The sequence below is a fragment of the Nelumbo lutea genome, chromosome 5 (assembly GCF_056320005.1).
Source record: "Nelumbo lutea isolate HS-2025 chromosome 5, American lotus-T2T, whole genome shotgun sequence".
Lineage (NCBI taxonomy): Eukaryota > Viridiplantae > Streptophyta > Magnoliopsida > Proteales > Nelumbonaceae > Nelumbo > Nelumbo lutea.
The window spans coordinates 84,948,867-84,968,759 of NC_142688.1; the positions used below are offsets into that span (position 1 = coordinate 84,948,867).

At 38.3% G+C, this 19,893-nt stretch overlaps 1 protein-coding gene and 1 pseudogene across 4 annotated transcripts; both read right to left on the reverse strand.

Moving 5' to 3' along the window:
• Nucleotides 1-340: 340 nt before the first annotated feature.
• Nucleotides 341-2,180, reverse strand: LOC148853222 (FHA domain-containing protein FHA2 pseudogene; annotated as a pseudogene). Its single transcript, XR_016099449.1, has 2 exons — nucleotides 2,162-2,180; nucleotides 341-2,080 (listed from the first exon to the last, which is right to left on the reverse strand). The product of XR_016099449.1 is annotated as an FHA domain-containing protein FHA2 pseudogene (transcript).
• Nucleotides 2,181-5,694: 3,514 nt separating this feature from the next.
• Nucleotides 5,695-17,533, reverse strand: LOC148853223 (RNA-binding KH domain-containing protein). Of its 3 annotated transcripts, none has more exons than XM_088944575.1 (8): nucleotides 16,675-17,533; nucleotides 16,424-16,512; nucleotides 15,259-15,410; nucleotides 7,362-7,478; nucleotides 7,135-7,251; nucleotides 6,866-7,009; nucleotides 6,164-6,306; nucleotides 5,695-6,013 (listed from the first exon to the last, which is right to left on the reverse strand). In XM_088944575.1, the coding sequence occupies exons 1-8, from the start codon at nucleotides 16,752-16,754 to the stop codon at nucleotides 5,992-5,994; spliced, it is 864 nt and encodes a 287-aa protein (XP_088800701.1). In that variant the 5' UTR covers nucleotides 16,755-17,533; the 3' UTR covers nucleotides 5,695-5,991. The 3 variants fall into 3 exon arrangements, with proteins under 3 accessions (XP_088800701.1, XP_088800705.1, XP_088800704.1); XM_088944579.1 differs by having other exon boundaries at nucleotides 16,424-16,508; nucleotides 16,675-17,006; XM_088944578.1 differs by having other exon boundaries at nucleotides 5,964-6,306.
• Nucleotides 17,534-19,893: the final 2,360 nt, after the last annotated feature.

Below are 19,893 nucleotides of genomic sequence, written 5' to 3' on the forward strand. Positions count from 1 at the left end.
TTCACAAAGGGCATTGTAAAGAAAATTAGATGGCGCCCAAAGGGCATTTATGTCACGTCATGAGGATGCTCAAGCTCGAGGATCCATTTGAGAACGAAAATTCTAAGAGTCGGAGCTATGGTTCATCGTGGTTTTCGGTGATGATCTTCGCTAATTCAAGGACGGACGCAAGTTTCGGTGATGATCTGCTGTGAATACTTGCGTGGATTAACTAACCTATGATGAGTGAATACGCCATTTTTCCATACACATAGGAGAGGATCCACCTGTGGATTCTGGTGTTGGCTCATGTCATGTGGGTCCAATATGTATGGAACACCAGCGTGTTAACAACTCGGTAAAAAAGTAAAAATTTCAGCTTTTAATACAATGGGTAAAATATAAAAAGCTCTCCTGAAGTTTCTGACAATAAGAAAACCTCTCCTGTTGTTTTACTTTAGCAAAAACCTCCCTTAGATTTTTAAAGAGTATGACAAAAACCTCCCTTCCGTCAATAACCAAAACGGAAAATGTTAAACTAGTGAATCAGTATTTCTCAAATGCCTATTTTACCCTTTTGTGAATGGTTTGCATCTGTTTTTACTAAAATACCCCTGTCGAGATGTTATCATCTTCTTCTCCGCTGTCGACCTCTTCTCCCTTTTTTTCTTTATCTCAATTTATCCGGTAAGAGGAGTAACGCAGGACACAATCTCTCACCCAAACTCCATTCATTCAAGGAGGAACCTCTTTATCCTCTTTTCCTTTCGGTTTTTTCATATTGTTTCTTTGTCAATTTCTTCCTCTTCTTTCAATCCTCCATCCTTGATTGCTAAGTCAATCCATTGAACTTTAACAACTTGCCATTCAAGATTTGAGATGTGGGTTGCATACAATTTTGTAATGAACTGTGTGGTTTTCTTGTCTATATCTGGTTCACCCATCCAATGCCCTCTGTCTTCATCACTGCAATGCAGCCATCCCTTGTTTCTTGCTTCGACACCTACATCGTCCCTGTTGTGCGGCTTCTAACACTTGAATATGCTCAAGATGGAGAACAGGGATGATGATTTTCTTACTCTCTTTATCACATGTGGTTTTGGTACCCATCATAATTAATTACACTATTTTTTTGAAGAGGAGACTTTTCCTTTAAGCAACCCATCTAGAATACTGAAAAAACAGAGAAAAGGGGTTCAGGGTCACCTGTGCCATGCCTCAGGAAGAATCACATTGGAAATACTCGGCCATGCAAGTTAACTCATCAAAGCAAGGACACCAAGGAAACAAACTCAAACGTTACATGCCCCTTGGACCGTATGTTGATGACAAAATGTTTTGGATATTCCTCAACAATGTAAGCAGTCCAAACCATGGTCTTCCCTTGGATTCATTGACAGGACAGTCCTTTGATGCCAAATATTCCCATATTGCTCTACTAGCTCAAAATGAAGTTTTGTCGTGGGCATCCATTCTCCTGGACCACAAAGATCAGAAAGCACAGTAGCTCTTGACCTGGTTTCTGACTTTTTCTCTAATTGTCTAGATGACCCTATCTTTCCTCTCGATTCACCATATCCAAACATCTCAGGCCGTTCTCTCTGTAATTTCTTGCTAGCACTAGCAACAATAGCGTTATTGGTGTCTTCCTCATCATCGTCCAAATAATGACTTGATGCCCTACCCCCACCCCTTCTTGGAAGAGTGATGCAGCGGTGGAGGCAACGCAACCCGTGCAAAGGGCAGATGTGTAGCAGACGAGAAGGCTGAAGGAGAGGGATGTGGCAGGCAGAGAACCTCTAAGGATGCTGTAGACAATAAGGAGGAGGTAGTATTTCTTGACGGGAGAGTTACTAGGGAGGTGGAGGATGCCTTCGACGAAGCATCCATTCTTCCCAACGACTTTGAGGGCGACGCAGCGTCGTTGGAAATCGTAGAAGATGCAGGAGATGTTCATGCCACCGCCGAGGCTAGCGAGGTAGACGTCCACAGTTGATTTCTTGCTGTTTCCGGCCAAGGACTATGGAATAGATCTTCATGTAGTATTAAAAGTCTTCGCCTTGGAGCTTGGCGAGGCTGGCCTCAACATCTCTCTCAAAAACTCAAAAAATAGAGAAGGAAGAAGGTTGAAAGAAAGAGGGACACCCCCACACAGGAATGGCCTACATACTTTTCAGATTACCAACATGAGGATCTTCCATTGCACGTGCTTTTGCCTATGGTCTACATACTTCCAATCTTTAATTTGTGGGAATGACGTTTTCATGTCATGCGAAAATGCTTTAAAAGGGTACGTAGGATGGTCATTTTCTGTCCGGTTCATTGACGCACGGGAGGTATATGTAGAGTTTTTCAAAAGGTTTTTGTTAAAGTAAAACTTGGGAGATTTTTATGATTATCAGAAACCACACGTGAGGTTTTTATATTTTACCCTAATATAATTAATGCTGGGCATGTGTCCATCATTAATGCCAATGCAATGCAATTCAGTTGCATGTGTATATGCCAATCCCCAATACAAGTATAGAATCGATGCATCATCAATAATTTCTCAACCCAGATAGTAGATAGTAGAGAAGGAAGAAGGAAGAGAAAACAAAACTCATACAGGATGGATATGCATCATCAATAATTGCGACGGTAAGTAATGCTGTGAAAATCTGCACTGAGAAGCTGACAAAGAGCTTGCGGAGAGTGATTTACAGATGTAATCAAGCCCAAATTCATCCTCAATTTCTACATTTGCTAAGAAATCGACACGTCTGTTGCTCTCTCTCCAAGGGGCATTCATATGGGCAAGAAGAGCTTTAGTGCTTCTAAAAATACAACAGATTTCCCACACAGACAGCTAGTAAGACCTTGAGAATGGCATATTTGAAGCCCATCAAGGAGAGCCTTGAGCTCAGCTTGGAGGGAGGTGATGATACTGTTATAATTGTGAAACCCAAATACAAAAGCTACCCAGTACCCAGAGAGTTCCTTAGAACTCCGTCGCCTCCACTAGGACCCGGATTCCCTCCACTTGCACCATCCACATTGAGCTTCTAGGGTATGAATACTAGAACACTAATAAGTTGGTAAACCTTCCTAGTTTTCACTTTTATGCTTTATTAGATTCTAGGTACTTTTGGTGATACAGAATGCAGTCCCAAGGCTCATGTTTTACTTTTACCCAGTATGCTCTTTTATATGCTTAGTTTCCATTTGCTTTGTTGGATCCCAGAAAAAAAAAAAAAAGGGAGGGTAGGGGGGGAGCTTCAATGAAAAATGGACTCCTGGATGAGTCATGATGCAGACACGTGGGCGAGTTGAGTACATGCATGATTGACAGCTTCAACAAAGGACGCAACATATGGCCAACTAATTCGAGATCGGATTGGCGCCCCACAACACCTCCCACCTGTGTAAACATCTTTCATGATTAATATAGGAAATGTTCCCAATGCATGCTGAGATGTACATGTGGGGTGTCAATGCCATCTCAAGTTCTCAACTAATTCCAATCGAGGAAGTGACATGTGTTGCATGCTGGCAACAAAGGCAGCATAAGACTCAAGTTGATGCAACGGCTTGGCCCTTTTAGGACACATGGCCCATGTTGGAGACACTACGGAACAATGGAGACCGGATCTATGCCTCACACCGATCTCACAGGCACATCCCACCATGCATTGGGAACATCTCTCATACTTGTATATTGGTGTTCACGGGAGATGTTCTCAATGCATGGTGAGATGTACCTGTGAGGTCAGTGTGAGGCACCCAGTGTGAGGAGCAGATCCAGAGTCACTTGGTGACTCCTACAAGGAGGTGACACGTGGCCCATAAACTAGAAACAGAATGGGCCACCCACCAATAGAAGAGTAATAAACCCTAGGGTGACACTCTGAGTGCCTATAAAAGGGCTCGTCATCCAGGGTAACACTTTCTGATGCATTTTTGCTCTCACTGCTCAACTCGCACTACACTTCATAGCTCATCTTGCTATCTCAGTTCAACCTTGCTGACTTTCATCTGATACTAACTTGAGCGTTGGATAACCTTTCCCTGGGAACCACCTTGTGGCCTCTAACCATCATTACATTTGTAGATCACTATCATTTCAAACTTCAAAGTTTGTTAAATCATCACCCTCACACTTGTTGCCAAACCAAGCAGCAACAAAAATAATTGCTTATGAAAAATCGAGAATATTATCCTTAGTAAATCTTGCAAATGGTTGATTGAAACTTGAGCTGTGTTTGGTTGCAGTGCAATTTTATTTGCATTAGTACAATGAAAGTGCAAATGAAAAGAATGCAAATTCTGGTTTAATTTTGTTTCGAGTCAGGTCTTATTTACTTCATTTGTATTGCAATCAAACAAAATAAGATAAATTTTGACCTAACAACAAATTATAATTTGCACCGAAATCATTTTCACTACCATGGTTCTGCATCAGTGCAAATAAATTTGCATTGCAACCAAACACAGCCTTAGGCAACTGGCCAGGTGGTGACAATAAGGCGGGTTTCCTTAAAGGCAAGTCCTAGCTCCCCTCTCAATGCATCGACCTAGTTTCACTAAAGAATAGAAGTGATAGCCCTTGATACAGCAGCCTGGATCTAGAGTAGAGGCTTTTGGGGATTTACTCATAGCTAGTGTGGAGTGTGGACAACCATGGCTGACCTTTGCTTCTGGTAATGCCTTTATCTCTGTCATGAACCATAAGGTGCTGAAATTGTCTATGAGTCTTGTTAAATGAATTGCTCCGTTGTGGCGGCTTACATCTTAGATCGATTAAAAAGTCTTGGAAAATGAATTCTTCCATCTAATTGGACGAGTTCAACATTTTTTGACATAAACGCAGCCCATGGTATGATTTGGAATCGGGAACTTGGTTTATATGTATGACCATTATAAGACATGGTCTGAATGTTCGATGTCAGCCGTCAGACCACCTCAAACAGAGTAAAAAGCATATGTTCAGTTCGGGCTTCAATGCAAGCATCATCATAATTCACAATCTACAAAGAAAATGTAGCATAGGACTTTGTCTATGGCCAAGACCATTGCTGGGGTTGTGTTTGGTGACATTGATTTTTCTACCTCAAAAAACCTTTTGGGTTGATCAATACAAATTGGTGAGACATGCATCATCACATCACATGAGAATTATTTTAACTAGAATGATTAGACTTCACCCCTAGAGCAAGAAACAGCCTCATTTTTAAGATATGTCTACTTAACAATAAATAGCCTCAAATAACAATTTTATGTAAATTTAAGAGAGAAACAGCAATGGTACCAAATACAACCCAAGTGAATAGGGGACCATACGGAATAAATCAAATGGAAATCCTACTATCCTGTCCAATTACAGTTAACAAGGCAGCAAAGCAATAGCTTCATCAAAGCTAAAGTTGGCCCACTTAAGCCAAGCCAAACCAGTTTTTCGGATTAGAAATAATAGAAGGGTACTACGATAGTAGCAGTGATTACGTTTTCACCCAACTTCATCTGGTACTCTATACCCAACTGAGAACTTACTGACGTATTAGATGCTTAGATTCTAGAACAAATTTGTTGAACTTCAACCATATGAACATTTTTGTGTTGTTCTGGCCCTGGTACTCACTATATCAGTTTCTGCAGGAATCTTTGGATCAGATTTATTTTCTGATGCATAAACAGCATGATATATTTTCCATACCACGTTCCAAAATCCTATGTACATGAACCAAATACAAAGTCGAAACAATTTCCAAGAATCAAGTAAATGTTCATACAGATTATTTTCTTCTAATTCCCTATTCTGATAGAAAGATAATGAGTAAAAAAACATGCTACGAAAATATACTCACCGGTAGTGATCCCTCGGCCAAGGCCTGCCTATTACACAACTAATACATCTTCCACACACGTCATGCCATATGTCAAGGTTAACGATACAAAAAATAAATCAAATAAATGTTCTAAGCTTACAACATGCATGGCCAACATTGTCAGATCCAGATAATGCACTTGAGGCCTTCATTTACTTTTCCCTTTTTCTCTGTTGTCAAAAGAGAAGTTCCCAACAGAGAACTCATTATCCTTTTGAAGATTATCTGAATTGGGATAAGTCAAAGAGGTGTATCTGGGCACGAGTATCAGTTATATATCTGAGAAACCATTCAAGAGAATCAAAATAATGATTTCCTACCGCCCAGTTTTTGCCCGCTTCATCCCAGTGGAATTGAAAGGAGATACACTACCACTTGGTCGAGGGCTCTCTTCTCTTAAGTTAGAATTCAGCATGGCTAGTTCCCTGAGCTGTTGCCTCTTGTAAAAATCCTGTGACTCATCCTGCCATGTGGAAGATGAAGAAAAATTAAGAACAAAGGTCATTAAGAAATGTTGATGATTCCGGCTATCCGGAGTCTTTGGGGGGTGGGGGATGGACTGAACAGAATGGAATGGCAGAAAAGATGAAGCCAACCCCATATATAGTTGGGAATTGGGACAAGGTTTTGATAATGATGACGATAATTGCTAAGGACTGATCAAATTGTTTTGCTAGATTTGCACAATATGTATTGCCAGGGGATTGGAGAATCATGTTCTATCACAGGTCTTCATGTATTTTCTTAGTTAAATAAGTTGAGGACATGAAATAATGGAATGGTGGTCCAACAGACCCACAAAGAGTGCCACATGAGCAGCTCAAACTTGTCTGTCCTCACTTGAGTGCTCTTATGAAGATTGATAGAAACTCTGAACTTAACAGTTTCTACCACAAACCACAGTATCAACATGCAGCAGACAGACTCAACATCAAGATTTTCCTTTAACAAGAATAATATCACTAAACTATCATAATTGACAGCTGGATTCCAAGAAAATGGCATCAACTGAGAATAAATACCACAGGTTTAAGCAATTCCTCAATAATTTCCTGGGCTTGTCTTAGTCTCGTATCAACAATATTGGCAGGTAACTCAGCTTCAATCAAAATATGGAGGGGGTCATTTAGGTGCTCATAACCTGGTCTTCCTCTTAGCTTCTCCTCCTTGAGGACAAAAGGCATATAAAAGTATTTAGTACATAATCACAAAGGAAATTTGAATTGGAAAAAAAAAACCAAAAAAAATATTTCTCTTAGAAATCATGCTTCCAGTTTCCAATATATCTTACCTTGCCTGGGTCTTTTATTGAACCTTTTCCTCTAATGTACACACGGCAGCCTGTAGAAGCTTCCACCCGTTTTAGCGAGTTACCTCTAGGCCCCAGAAGCCGCCCAACAAAATTGAACTAGTGGTGCATAATAGGTAGTCAGTTGTGATACCTTTTACCCTTCTACTTACAAGCAACAATTTTATTCAAATAAGTTTAAAGACAGAATACACAATTGGTAAGCTTACATTTGGGTAACTGTCTACTGGAATCTCCAAGCGCAAAATCTTCTTGACAACAAATGAGCTTGGGCTTGCTGGTGCTCCTTGCCAGTCCATGGTTATTCCTTGAGGCCCACCAAATCTCTGTCACATAATAAAATAACGGTATTGGTTCCACAAGTTGTAGGTATATAACTTGTAACATACTAAAAATCAAAAAGAAAAAGAAAATAAAAGAAAGTACAATTGCCATAAAGAAACTGTAGAAATACAAGGATGAAAAATGAAGGCACTTAAAACTCAGATGTATAATAGGTGCTTAAAATGTTAGTCCACAACATCAGAAGAAATGACAATCAGAAACGAGTAGAAATGGGGACACTCAAGCAGCTCAAAACAACAGGTAACAGATGTAGGACGGTAATGTCATGTAGCCAGTATTGCATGGACACAGATTTACAGACATGGAAATTAGAATACAAGACGTGTCCAAGTCTTACTCAGAAAGACAAAAAAACATTGACTCCTGTAAACGTCTAAAGTATAATAGTTCATATTTTTTTACTTCAAACATTATTTACCTATAAAAAAAGGTCTATTATGTTGTCTTTTCTTTCTAAGTAACATTTCATAGGAAAAAAATAGAACTTATCATGTACATAAGCTGTTCATTTATATCAAATAAGCTAGAAGAAAAAGAAATATTTTACATAGTAGTTTCCATCAAGAATCCATGAAGTGTTGGAAACCAAGTTTGTCAAACATGGGCATTTCATCCATTTAGGAGAGTCCATGTAACATTGGTTATACCGTTATAGGATATAAATCAACAGTTATCTCTATGCCATATGTGAATCCATGGTTCAAAGTATCGATACTCCCAATACTTTGTGTATCGAGAGTTTGTTTTGACTCCAACTCTATCTTTTTTATCTTTGTTTGGGTAACCTTTAGACAAGTGTCCCATAAAAACACCTTTTATCATATTAAAACACCACAAGATGTGATACGCCCGATACGAGGCATTTTACATTGATACTTTGAACCTTGTGTGAATCCTATAAACATAGCCTCACTTTGGAGGTCAAACAATAGACAGCTACATATCTAACCTTATAGAACCATGTCTTTTTAATCATTTAACATGATCCATTGCCATACACAAGATAATCTGGATAAGTTAGATTAACATGATCTTCCCTCCCCAGACAGAACTTTGTGATGAATCAAAAGAATAAGCAGGCCATTCAATGAACCAAAACAGAGTGACTCAGATTCCCCCATTACCAAAGCACTATTCAATGGATTCAACTACTAAAGATACTAAGATGAAAGATCGCATCCCATCCACTGCCCTGACATGTCAATTGTATCTCATTATGTCAGTGAGTGATTAAAATGAAAAGCTGTTTTCTACCATCAAGTATTGGATTCAAATGGGATGGATGATCAGCTTTTTAGGTGAATGATGGGATGGTCAGCATAGGACATTTCAAAAAACTAAATGCAGTCAGCAGCTTTGGTAAACAGAAAATTAAAGAATATGTAAGACTAAATAGATGAACAACGCAACACCACCTCCAAGTTAAGGGTTCCTCACTCCACGCCATATTGCAAGGAACTTCAGTAGACCACTCGTGTTTTATACTCAAAATTCTTAAGCAAATTAGCATCAACTGCTTTCAAACACAAGTATTTGGGGCGTGTCTAATGTTGGGGTGGTTGGGACACAAGCACACTGATATGGAGAAGAACAAAATGGTCTGTAATGCTCAAGTACTCTGTTTTGGGTGTTGTTTATGAATGTACTCTGTTTTGCGCAAAAAACAATGTATTCTGCCCGCAGAATATTCTGTTTTGCGTCTACACAAAAATCATCCCTCAAACTAAGCATGAACAAGGAAATAGAAAGGCAACAATAACAGTATTCAAGTAAAAGAAATGGAAGGCAATAGAGAATAAGAGCACATCATGGTTTTTAACGAGGAAAAGATCTCCAAAAGGAACACAAGGCACTAGCCCAGAAAATCTCCACTATAATGATGATAATAGGAATGCAAAATACCTTTCTAGCAATAGCTAGAGGAAACAAAGCATCAAGAAAAGAAATCCTCTTAGTTAAAGCCCAAACCTTTCACCAACAAGGTGGAATACAATCACCAAAGAAACAGAATACTTCTCACCTCAAAAGGAAGAACAACCTCTTGAAAACAATCTTTGGAGATGCTTGATAGCAAATACGTACTATGGTATGAGCCTTGACAGTGAACTCCATTATCTAAGAAAACTATTTTGTGTTGAGAGAAACCCTCCAAGAGAATAGCAACAGATCACATATGTTTCCCTCTCCTTTTCTTTTTGAAACAAGAGCAATATGAGACAAGAGAGGAGTTGGACCCACGGTACACCCAACATCTAGAAAACTTGCCAGTAAGAACATTGGCAAAAATTTTCATTTCTATGTTTCCAAGATGTGAATCATGGTTGGAAACTAGATCAGATATTTCAAAGCTTCAAACAAGTTAACTCAAATTGTTCAACTTTCTTAAGAATCAGGATGATTGCAATAATAGCTGTTAACCCAAAGAACCAGATGTGAAATGTGAGAACATGTTCTGGGATTGCTCTCAGGAAGCACTTTTATGGCTTCTTAGAGGGGGGAAGACTTCTTCAAGTTCTTTTATCATTAAAAGAAGATATTTATTGATAAAGAAAGGGTGTCTTTACATCATTGAGTAGCCTTGGCTCCCCTTACAACAGGAGACAGAAAAAAACCCCAAAGATTTTGCTTTTCTAAGTTATAACTGTGCCCAGAATACTTGTTCTCTGTTCACCCCTTGTTTTGCCAACTGATCAACTAGATTGCCGGCTGACCTTGGAACCCACTGAATTAATAACTGTAGGTCTTTTGACAACTTTCTAAGTTTTTTTATCTCATTTCTGAACCACCATGGATTTTTTTCCTCTTTTCTCAGCCAGCTTAGGATTACTTTAGAATCACCTTTAATTACCAGCTTTTGAGAGCCTAATTCCACGGTTTTCTGTAGGCCGAACATGCCTGCCTTCAGTTCTGCTCTTGTGGAATCCTCTTCCCCAATTGGTCCTGAGAACAATCCCAGAATTTCCCCCCTATCATTTCTTAATACTCCACCTATATCCCAGAAGGGCCTGGATTGCCAAGACTTCTTCAAGTTTCAATGGGACTTGGCGCTTTTGGCCTTCTGTGCGAAACAGACAATTCAAACATGTCATGATATTTGAACATTAAGATTCCTTTTAAATACATTGACTACCCTCATATATTTTTTTAATAAACTTTTAATAATTAATGCACCCATTAAACCTTTATATATGTGCAAAAGCTACTACGTCGTACAAAAGAAATCATCAAATAGCTAACCTGATCCTCATAACCTCTCTACCACTACCTGAGTTCAATAAACATAGCTCATCATCTAATCATGTACGGAGTCTTTTTCCCATTCTTTCCTATGTACAAAGAAATCACCAAAATAGCTAACCTGATCCTCATAACCTCTCTACCACTACCTGAGTTCAATAAACGTAGCTCATCATCTAATCACGTACGGAGTCTTTTTTCCCATTCTTTCCTATGCTAAGATGAACACAGATCCACTACTCAGGAATCAAGATTACATTCGTATCTTGGTTTTTGACATTGAGATGTTTCATTTTTATTATCCAGAAGGGAGTTCCTTGACAAGTTTCTAAATCAAGCAATAAGCAGGCAACCTCAACCTCAACCTCTTTTTGACATTGAGATGCTTCAGAGCTCAGACCCATTCTTAATCCAATAGCACTTTTCAGGATCCTCTTATTACAGCCAGCAAATGCAACAATACCATTTTTAACTACTACCATGTAAAATTTTTTTTTATCAGTAAACATGTATTTTATTAAATTAAAGACTGTAAACAGTTTATACAACTTGGTGATGGGACTGTTGATCCCTTTAATCACTTTATTCTATCTCTCATTACAGTGCAGCCCAAAATAGTTGCCGTCTCAATGCCCCTTGTTTTGCTAAAGCATCAGCTAGCCCATTTGCACTTCTTCAGACCCATTTAAATTCAGCCTCAACCTCCTTTGCAATATTTTCCACTTCCCTAATCACTTGTTTAAACGTCCACAGGGTATGGCTACTGTAATTACTACTTTTGAGTCCCCTTCCACCTCAATATGTCTTTATCCTAACTGTTTGGCTAACTTTAACCCTTGTAGTAATGCCAAAAGTTCATCCTTCAATGAGTTTCTATGCCAACCAGTCCTGAGAACAAACCCAATATCTTCCTTTCAGAATTTCCGAATACTCCTACTCCTGAAATGCCCGGATTTCCAAAGAAGCTCCCATCAAAATTTAGTATCACTTTATTGCCTTCTGGCGGTTTCCGCTCCAGCCTTACTTTATCTATTATTCTTGATGACTGCTATTTCAGGCCAGGTTTTTAGAATGTCTGTGACTAAGAAGACTTGAAAGCTATCCAAGGGTTTTACCCAATGAGATACTTTCACCTTGATGCTATCAATGACTTCCTCTACTGTTCTGCTATTTCAGGCCAAGTTTTTAGAATGTCTGTGACTAAGAAGACTTGAAAGCTATCCAAGGGTTTTACCCAATGAGATACTTTCACCTTGATGCTATCAATGACTTCCTCTACTGTTCTGCTTTTTTTCCGAGAAAATCCTATTATTCCTCTCTTCCCATATTACCCAACAAATTGCTGCCTTTGTTGCTTTCCACATTACCATCCCCCCATTCTTTCATTGTCTCAATAAGTCACGGTTGAAGAGTTCTGCCACATCTTGAGGGGGAACCCACCTACAGCCAAAGACAGTACAAAAGAATTCCCAAATTTGAAGCACAAAAGAACAGGATATCATTAAATGGGATAGGGTCTCACCACTTTCCTTACACAAAGAGCACACGAGGAGAAAAGGCAGACGTATGGCCTTCTTCTCTGCAGCATATCACAAATGTTTACCTTACCAAGGAATATTTCCCAACAGAAGGCTTGAATATTCGGGGGAATAGGCTTGCACCAAATTTCTTTCACACACCCAGGGGGTTGGGGGAAGTAAGTACTCTAAAGAATGAAGAACAAGAAAAGAGACTGTCTGGAGAGCCTACCCACGTCCTAGAATCTTCCAGTGAAGGGTCCGGGTGGATTTGCCCTAGAAGGTCCAGCAATAGGATTAAAGACTCAGACTCGTTTTCCCTTAGTCCCCTGTTGAGGCCCAAGTTCCAGTTCACACCATTTGGACATTGTGCTCCCAACATGGATATAGCTTCCCCCTTAAGGTTAGATAGCGCAAAGAGATCAGGAAATTGATCTTTAAGTGGGATTTCCCCTACCCAAAGATCTTCCCAAAATAGAATTTTATTACCTTGTCCCACATCAAACCGGATGGAATTGAGGAAAGTAGGGTAGATTTCATGAATTGCTTTCCAAGGAGAAGTCAAAGAACAGCGAGGGGAGATTTTTGCATCCCAACCATTTCCGTCCACCCCATGAATGCCCTTAATCACTTTTTGCCATAGTTTGTCGCTCTCAAAGGGAAACCTCCAAAGCCATTTACCTAGTAGAGTTGTGTTCCTTAATAGGATGTTCCCTTTTCCTAAACCCCCTTGTTCCTTAGGTTTGCTAACCTGCTCCCACTTGATCAAATGGTCCTTCTTTTCCTCTCCTGGATCCCAAAAGAAATCTCTCATAAACTTCTCTAAGCACCTTGCAACCCAAGAAGAGATTCTAAAAGTTGAAAGGAAATAGGCGGGATGTGAAACATTGGCATTCTAAGCTTCTATTACTTGTAAAAGGAAATAAGGTGCTTGTACTTTATTAAGTATAGATTTACAAAATTGTTTCTTCAATTTTAATTAACCAATATAGATATTTTGTTGTGCAATGTGCAAGATATTCAAAGCAAGAATACTAATGAACTGTTAGTCTACTACTATCAAATGAGCATAACTTGCAAATATTGTTTTTTAACAGCATCAAATTAGGGTGTGAATAAAACAAAGCCAGATTAAATTTAAGCATTAAAATAAGATGAACTTATACATCGCAGATGAGAGAGAGAGAGAGAGAGGAAACAATCTTTATAAAATCAATTCATGTGTCCTAGATACACTATCCTTTTCTTTTGATTTTTTCTGACATGTTAGAAATCAACAAAAGCAATTAGATAGAAACTGCACAATAGAAATAACATACTGTCATGTATCTTGTTGGGGAGGTGTGAAAACAGAAAATGTATAATTTTATTTTAAGATATTCCACTCTTGTTCCTTGTTGATATCCATTAAAACATTAACTTCAGTTCATTTTGCCAGTTATCCTCTCTTTTGTTAGGACTTGATGAAGTTTTGTCATAATTACCGAGAAGTGGTTGTAGGCATTTTTCAATACAACCTTTGGAAAGTACGGAAAGCCCTCTTCATACATGTTACCATTTTAAATGGACCATAAAGTTCATAAAACAAGGTCACATGAGAATCGAGCATGGAAATATGTGAAGAGGCCCAAGCAACATAGATGTTAGTTGAAGGCAAAAGTGATACAACTTAGTCATCGGATGAAAGACTTGATATAAGTCAATCACAATGGACCACATGTCAGGCTATTTAGAATGTTAAAGGGGACGGGGAAAAAATGCAGTGATTATAGAAATTTAACTAGAAGTTGTCAAGTCCCCATTTTTTAATGCATCATCTTACTTTATAGCTAATACTTACATTTAAGAAAAATTGACTGCAGTAATAGGCACTTCTTGAAGCAGCTACAAATGTATTATTTGGCCAATTATGTTTGCAATATATGATAACAGAAGCAAGGAGCAATTAACCACATGTCAGGTTACATTGAGTGTTAAAGAGAACAGAAAAAGGAATGCAGTGATTATAGAAATTTAACTAGAAGTTGTCAAGTCAAGCCCCCTTTTTAGAAGACATATCTCACTTTATAGTTTTTACTTACATTTAAGAAAAATATGAAAAATGGTTGCTGTAAATAGGCACTTCTTGAAGCAGATACAAATGTATTATTTGGCCAATTATGTTCGCAATATATGACAACAGAAGCGAGGAGCAATCTCAAAGGCCAAAGCAGCAAAGTAAATTCAAACAATGCAAAGAACATTTCACGGATGATGATATGTAACTAAGTAAAATAACTGGTTTTCGTGAAAATTTAGTGGAATTAAATCATTGAATGGATCGTCCAGATAATATTTTTCTTTTCTTGCTACTAGAGACAAAGAAAAAATGTAAAGAGCAGCATGATAATATCTGACTGATGATATAAAAAGGTTTTAGTAACTCTCTAGACCCTGCATCATTAGAATTGCTTTGACATGATCGCCAACTAGTCATTGTGAGCAAAATAACTTCATCCATGATACCTATGTCGGGTAATGGTTAGTTGGCTAACTCTTGGAATCTTTGTATGGGAAACATCAAGTATCACATCAATGGAGGACCCCCTTCCCCTTGCGGACAACAGCTACTACTTAAGCTGCTTAAGGGATAAGGTTAGCACTTAACAGTCAGGAAAAGTGTAAGTATCTAGTCAAGTGCAAATCTGCAACATTAAGCTATATGTTGTTCAATGGGTAAAAGTATCTAGGTCTGGAGTCTGGACACTCTCTGAATCAATGAGACAGTAAGGCACATGTGCACTTAAGGGGAATAATTGTTCATCTACATCATAGACCACCATATTCATCAAAGGTGTTGCATTCCAACACTAGAAGTGCTCATTATTAAGCTGTTAGTAAAAGTCACATGTATGCAATTAAACATGCAACAAAAGGCAGTAAGAAAGGATTTTATATTAAACTTGCAACATAAAGAGTTGTGGAATGACAAGATGAAGATGCTACCAACAGAGCACGCAACACTTACCTCCTGAGAGAGCCCATTCCATACTCCTAAACCTGTTCCTCCAAAACTTGACATAAGGTTTGAGGATGCCATTGGGCTGGGGCTACCATGCTGAAGTCTGTCATAATCACCAAAACTTTGATTGGAGGCCATCCCAGAAACCCGTAAAATCTCTGTACACATGAAGTAAAATGACAGTAAGAACTGACTTGTACTTCTGATAAATTTAGAGAGAGAGAGAGTTGACCAAGAACTAAAAAACGAAACTTGTGAATAGTATAAGGGTCTGAAATTAAAATAAAGATATGGTTAAACTCCAGGGTTGCCAGAATAGCATAATTACAATTCTGTTTGGATCCCAATTAATCTCAAGAGCCCCAGGGCATCCCTATCCCGTATCCAAAGACTAGTTATCACCCAGATCCTAAATTAATTTTTCTATTTTCTGTTACAAATATAGCTCCGCCTCTCCTGTTGCTTATGCTTCTGAAAATCAAGGTTGCCCCATTTCATTTTGTTGAAGCTATTCAACATTTATACTGGCATAATATTTTCCCTACCGTGCTCTAAGGAGTAAGGAACTAAAGTTTGGTGATAGGCATGGCTTTTGATAAGGTGCAATGGCAATGTAGAATTCATGTAGCAACCCCAGAAGGTTGGGATTAAGACTCTGTTGAGTTGACTTCACTTGATTCTAGTTTCTAATTCTACCAACAACTAATATTGTGGAAGCGATATAGTTAACATACTAAGCAAACAAGTATCAAAACAAGGAATCTCTTGGAATGCCCTTTACTTGTATCCATAAACTTAACAAAATTCATGATTTCATGTTATCCCTTTTATTAGTGATCCTCTTCCTCTATAAGAATATATCAAATAAAACATCGATTTCAAGTTTCAATGACCATTTTTATCAATTAACTCAAAAGAAACCTCCCAAACAGCATTTAATAGGAGGATTACATCAAGAAACACATTCTTGTTCAAAGCAGAGACTAAAAGGTCGAGGCAAGAAGCCAAAGGATAGTGAAGATAAAAACCTACCAAACTGATCTAGTACATCTCTTATGCATAAAGAACAGCATTCTTGTGATCATATAAAATAGGCCAAAACCAAAGAAATCCATCAAAACCCAGAAAACCTAGATCCAGAACTCATAAGGAAGCCAATGGAGGTACAAACCTTGATTCAACAGTCGGCTACATATTGGAAGGACTTGCATGAAAGGACCAAGCTTCTGATGTTCAGCTAATAGCTCCGTCAAGTACTGACTAAAAGGAAACAAAAGGTACCCAGAATTCAACAACAGCCAAATCAATCAAAACTATAGGAATTTCTTGGGAAAAAAGAATAAAAAAAAAAAAAACAAGAAGAAAGAAAATAAAAAATCAACAACAACATAGAAAAACAACGCTTTCATGTTTCCATAGTACCTCTCGATGTCCGGGGTGTTCCTAATCTGCGGAGAAACCGCTCTTGCAGGTGAGAAGTTGTGACTATATAAACCTGACATGCCTCTTATAATGGATGGAAAAAGTGTTCGGTTGCAGAGAAGAAAGAGAAGAATGAAAAGAATTAAAGGGGATTTTTGTGAGAGAAGCACCAAAGGTCTGTTAAGCTGCAGAAAGGAAGGAACCCTGAAAGTAAATTAAAAAAAAAAAGAAAAAAAAATTGTAGAAATGAGTTCCTCTTTTGGTTCTTAATGGGGTTTAAATAGATGTTATGTGGGGTTTAAGGTGGTGTACAATCGAGAAATTTACAGTGTGGAAGGGAGAAAAAGAAGTAAGATTTTAATAACAGTCACACCCACAGAGATCTAAAAAAGCGAAAAAGAGGGGAGAGAGAGAGAGATTTGAATATTTTCGTCAGAACGGTCATACAGACTTTGATGTACGCGCGGAACTGGGGCACAGTTAAAAAGCGAGCCCCACACTGATTGAAAAAATGGTGGCCATCTGATTCAGAGGATCGGGACCCACATGCGAGTTGGATACAGTTGGGAAGTTGCAAACTTGAAGGCCATTTAATTTGATGGGTAGCTTTGCCAGACAGTCAATTGAACGATTGTGTGTCCTTTTCCTTATCCACCCACACTCAAGATGTGGTTATGGTTTGGTTGTGAATCGTCTGATCTGATCGACTCTGCACTCCAAAGCTTACTCCTGACAGATCTCTCGTTTTAGATGGCCCCTTCATGTGTTCTGTTCTTCTATTCTCTGCATTACTTACACTGCCTAGCTATGCTATGCTAAGCTACTCTGCTTGCTACTGCCAGGGTCCAGGGAAAATGATCTGGTAAAAAGACAAAGAAATAAGCCCATTTAATTAAGTTCAGTTCAGTTCAGTTCAGCCCATTATTATTATAAATTATAAATTATAAATTATTAAAAAAAAAGTATAACCTGAGAGATGGAACATAGGGATAAGCAGATGCTGTCATGAGAAGTGAAGTTGGTATATGCGTTGCATTTGTATTGAGTATGCATGGCCAAGGTATCCAAGGCTTTTTAATGGTATCACATGAAAGTGTTGGCTGGACCTCCTCACCAGCCCAATGTGATAAAAATACAAGATTTCCTATGTCCTTTCTTTCCCCATATGTGTCATTTTTTAGGGGTTTTGACGTGTAGTAAGAGAGCAACAAGCCTACAAGCACGCTTTATGGGCCGGGCGTGTAAGGCTCTGTTTGTTTTGCAGTCTGATTTTCATTTACACTGGGTTGGGTGCAAATGGGTCAGTGTAAATTTTGTTTATTTCTGCTTCAGGTTTCGCGTCGTTTTTTTGTTTGCTTATGACTTATGAATGAATTAGTAATATAATCTGCCCCCACTTCGAAAATCGAAATAAATACAAATATATGGTTACTTGTTTGGAAGGAGGAAAGCAGTATAAATTTTGCGTCAGTTTTTAAGGGAGGAAATAACAAACAAACAAACAAACTTTGCACGCCAATGAATGTGCAAAGGAAAATGGGGTGCCAGCCAGTTTATTGGTGAGGTCTCTAGCCTGGTTTTAGTAGAGGCTTGGGATCCAATCTCACCTTCACCAGGGTTGAGGGTTTAAGAAAGGACACCCCACACCCCAGTCATGTAATACATTTGCCCACTCAAAAAGAAAATAGTGCAACTGGAATAGTAAATACAAATTTCACATCAGGTAGGAGTATAAATTTTAACTACAAATAAACAAAAGTAAGTGCAAAATTTTTTTGTCAATGTTTATATTTTATTTGCTTATAAAACTAGAAATGTAATAATTGCAATCGTTTATGACAATTAGACATCACTAGGCACCATTAAACACCACATCAGCATAACAGTAAAAAAAATGCCTAACTGTTTGAGAAAGGTTTAAAAAACAACTTTCCCAAATAATAAGCATGGATAGAAACAGAAATCACATTTTGTTATTATTCTAAATATGTACAAAAGGACATGAGAGAAAACTACTGAAGTGGCGCCTATATGCAATGTTTATTGAATAAACGCCTATGATTCTAAACACCCTCATAGTGTTTATAGGTAAACAAATACCACGAATGTGACCAAACGAAGAACGGAAGCCTGATACCTAACCATCCGATTGCGATAAGTGCAGTAGTGACCCAAAAAGTGTAGGGTACATAAGCTACAAAATCCATGCCATAAGGCAATGAAATTGAGAAGCATAAGGGTCCGCCACCTGAATCCTAAATTGAATACATTAAGATCCTTCCACCAAACAGTGCCTTCCTCGTTAAGAGACAAGAGGGGTGCCCCTGATTAGGAGTTAGGGCCTCAATTATTCAATCAAACTACTTGATCGATCCACATTCTGCACCGGTTATAGGGCTATCTACCATCCAAACTGGATATCAATAAGGGGTGTAAATAACACTGTAACTTGAAGCATCTGGAGAAGAGAAACATGCATTCAATATAACTTCTGTTTTTTGTAAGAATTAAAGTTGTGATTCAGAAACATCACCCATCATCATGGCATGAAACCAAACAGATGATGTTACACCGATCATGATGGATGAATGTATGGTCTGAGTCAACTTCATCCGATGGTGGATTAATTAGATAAAAATGATATTTTGTTTGATATGGATTACAATTAGGAGAGAAGGGGGAGGAAGGGTCAAAGCTAAAGCATTGGATTCCTTTCCCGTCTATCATAGGAAAAAAGTATAATAAGGCATTGCATGTTGGCCGTGTTGGGCCGGAGACAGCAACGTGTGGATTGTAACAAACCACTGAGTATATCCCAATTATTAATTCATAAGGATCTTGCACCTCCCCTTTTTGAGCGTCATAATAATAACATCTAACTATATAACTGGTGGGTAAGTTACACTAAAGTAGAAGAGATGAGTATAAAAACAATTCTAGTACAGCAAGAATTTTTCCCTTAAATTTGTGTGTGAAAAAGGATATGCCAACAACAATGATAATAAGTAAACAATTCAGCTAAATAACAAAAAAACAGATAACAATCACCACACAGTAGCACACTATAATTTTTATGTGAAAAACCCTAAAATCGAAGAAAAAACAACGAGACCTATGGTCCGTAAAAGTCTTTTACTAATTCAGAAATTAATGGGTACAATAGTCTTCTCTAGAGGCTTACAAACATCAAGGAAATAATTCTTGGCTCATAAGAACAAC